At 54.8% G+C, this 3,368-nt stretch overlaps 1 protein-coding gene across 1 annotated transcript; it reads right to left on the reverse strand.

The window, feature by feature from the left end:
- Positions 1 to 1,632: 1,632 nt before the first annotated feature.
- On the reverse strand, positions 1,633 to 1,988 carry NGA_2000620 (trafficking protein particle complex subunit 2-like protein; the record flags this gene model as incomplete). The annotated part of the gene is made up of 1 exon (XM_005855427.1): positions 1,633 to 1,988. A coding segment is annotated over one exon (356 nt), but the record flags the coding sequence as incomplete, so codon positions are not given.
- Between the last annotated feature and the right edge of the window lie 1,380 nt (positions 1,989 to 3,368).

Genomic DNA, 3,368 nt, shown 5'->3' on the forward strand with positions numbered 1-3,368 from the left:
GGACGACGGCGGAGCTCTGGTCGCGTCGGGAAAGTATCCAGGCCACCGCCGCCCTGACCAAGAAGAACACGGAGGAGTTCTTGGCCTACCGGTTCTTGGAGCCCGGGAAAGCCATCCTGGAGGATTTGATCCTGAACAAGCGGCAGCGATTGACGGACGAAGGGGCCATCACGGACGCCCAAGCCAGCTTGCGGAGGATGCTGAGCGATTTCATCGACGACACCTACCCCCACATTGACCCCGCGACCAAAAAGGCAGCCTTGGAGGCGATGGATATCTCCTTGGTCTCGGCGCAGTACGACAAGGAGATCCGGCACGCGGTACGGAACGTGTTCAGTGGGAAGATCGTGCGGATGCTTTTGATCCAGATGCAGTACGTGAAGAAGGAGGTAAGTGCCCTGCAGTAGACTTGGACTGGGGAGGAGGAAGGGCGTCGCTTGTGTAGCGGTGTGTGTGCATGGTGATTGCAACGATTCTTCTCGGGACTTCGGGGCTAGAAATCATGCTGGAGTCGACTGTAAAGCAGGACAGCGACACAACTGCCTGTACGCTCATCACTTCGCCTTTCCCTTCCTTTTCAATCCCCTTTTCCGCTCCCGCTCCTGTCTTCTTCCCAGCTATTGGTGGCCATGGAGGCCATCGACGACCTCTACAACGCGAACAAGGTGAACCTACAAGCCTTCGCCGTCGTTCCCGCGCTTCTCCTCACCTACTGCGCATACCGCATGTCACTCTACTTGTTCGGTGCTCTTGCTTCACGTCGGATCAGCAACATATCGGGGGTGCATGCCTCCCTCCGGCGCACCCTGCGTGATTTGGAGAGGCTCCTTATACTCGCACCACGACTCCCTCCCTCCGTCACTCCTTCCCTCCCGTCCTCCCTCGGTGCGAAAACTACCGTGTTGGACGACCGTCGGCTGGGAGAAGTGGTGCTGTTGGTGGCAGATTTCCAGAACATTCTACGGGTCAACGCCCCCCGGCTGGAGAAGGGCGTGCGACGGGCCCTGATGGAGGATATGAGCGACCTGCTGGGTGGGCCTGGGCGGTTGACCGTGGAACAACAGCTGACTTCCTTGAACCGAGTCCGAAAGGCCTACGCTTTTCTTCAGTCCAGGACTCCGGGGGGAGGTGCGGCGCTCTTTGACATACTGGCGTGAGGGACATGGGGCGTGAATAGTCCCAGCGACCTCGCTCCCAAGTCTTTTGGGAGGAGAGCATGTTGAGAGGATTTAGAAATTTCAATGAATCACTGTGAAATGCGTTGTAAAAAAAATATGACAACGAGCCGATACAACATGCAAAATCCTGCCAAATATCCCGATCCCTGCTACGATAGTGGTTGTCCAATATTTTTTTTTCCCGGCACACCCTAAGAGCTTTTTACAAATATTCATGTGCCTGATGTTAGCGAGCTAGAAAAGGAGGCACTTATTGAAGAGGTCGATGGTAAAAGCCTCGATGAAGATAACGTTGCCAGACCGCCCCCTCCTTCATGGGCGGAGTTGGAGCTTATACTTTGATTGTACACAACCACCTGCCGTTCCACTCCTTTTGAAAAGCGTTCCGAGGTAATTTTACCGGTCAAGGGTGAGAAGGGAGATTGCAAGTAGCTGACATACAAGATGTGCAGTCCTTGAAAGACACTTTTCAGGTCGTTTTCACGCACAGGATTGTTTTCCGTGAGGATAGCCAGGAATTTGATCTGGGTGCTTGTTTTGTACCCGTAGACCCGAAATTCCTCGATCGGACATAAATATCCCAAAAACATGTCATTGGTGGATGCAGGCGACGGAAAGGAAGGAGAAGGTCGCCGTGAGACGGATTTGCTGCGCTCGTCAAAGGCGTCGAGGGCACTGTGGGCAATGAAATGGAAACTGAGAAAATAGTCGCTGCTTGCGTCGGGTTGAGCAAGGAATGGCTTGAGGTAAAGGAGCTCGTTCTTCTTCCCTACCACAGCTATGCAGGCTATCATGGCGTATCTGTGGATTGTGGAGGGCCCAACGTCGTGTCAAACATGAGGCGCCACCTTGTCTTTCGCATTTCCTCCTCTCAGCGAGAAAGCCCGAGGGAGGCTTGGCTTCTAGTCGACGAGTCGCCAAAGTCATGTCCGTTGCCCGGGGCGAGGCCCCTGGGGTTCTCGTAGAACATGTCAAAGATTGGATTGGAGGATTCCAAAAAGGTGTACGACACGACTTCGCAATGCACACGTGTCAATTAAATTCCTGATATTACCCAACACTGTTTGACAAAACATGTCATCTCCTGCAAGCGACCTTCAGCGGCAGTCTGCACTTATTTAGGGCCGGAGCCAGGAGGTTGCCGATCAGTTCAAATAATCAGAAGCAAGCCTGTGGGACATCAAGGAAAACGTGTTATGACGTTGAAATAATGTTTGATACGCTGGTAGAGGACGCCATGGACTTGATATAACATCTCGTGTTGGGGCAGAACAAGAGGGCGTCGTAGAAAATAAAAGAGGGAAGCAGCTAGAGCTCACGGCTTTTATTACGGCAAAGCGAAAAAAGCCCTTCATCCTTGACTACCGACCTAGCGCAAAGAAATAGGGGGATTATGATGGGCTGTGAAAGGGGCAGATTGGGAAACAGGAGAAACAAGAGGCATGGCAGAGAAGAATAAAAACGGAAGAAGATGACCCAGGGTTGATAGCATACAGTATTGATACCCACCCTCACAATCTGGCATGAGGCTCCTCAAAAATCATACATTTGCGAAGAGGCAATAGAAAGGCCACTACCGGACTCTGTTCATTGAACTATATCGTTTGATGTACACCTGCAGTTTCACCTGCAGTTCACATTCGCCTAGCATAGGCATAGGTGCATAGGCTCGGAGCCGTCTCTCCCACTCCTCCTTCACGGCCCCCCGCCCCCTGTCTCAAGGACCCTTCATCCTCTGTCCCCCTTTCACTCTCCCCTTCCCACCCACCCCTGCCCTCCTGTTTCCATTCCGCGTCGCGAGCCATCTCCACCATTTCCCGTATCTTGTCCAAGGCCGCATCCAACGTCTCGAGCACGGCCACCTCCTGCCGGAGCAGCAGGCGGGAGGCAAAGGCCGAGGAAGCGGAGGGGGAGGGAAGGGCTGCCGACGGATCCGTCCCTCTCCTTTCCTCCCTGTCGAGAGATCCCGCTCCTTGCCCGAGGGAGTCCTCGACCCCGGGCGTTTCCCTCCGGGGAGACGCGCCGTGGAGGCGAGCTTCTGCCCCCACGGCCGCACCCACCGACCGTGCCCGAGATCCTTCCTCCTCCTCCATCGGCCCTCCCAGCCCCTCCATCCACTCCTGACTCTCCTCCCGGCACTCCAGCATTTCCCCGGGCTCGGCCTCAGTCTTCGACCCGGCCCCCTTCCGC

The sequence above is a fragment of the Nannochloropsis gaditana genome, assembly GCF_000240725.1.
Source record: "Nannochloropsis gaditana CCMP526 unplaced genomic scaffold scaffold199, whole genome shotgun sequence".
In the NCBI taxonomy this organism is placed as follows: Eukaryota; class Eustigmatophyceae; order Eustigmatales; family Monodopsidaceae; genus Microchloropsis; species Microchloropsis gaditana.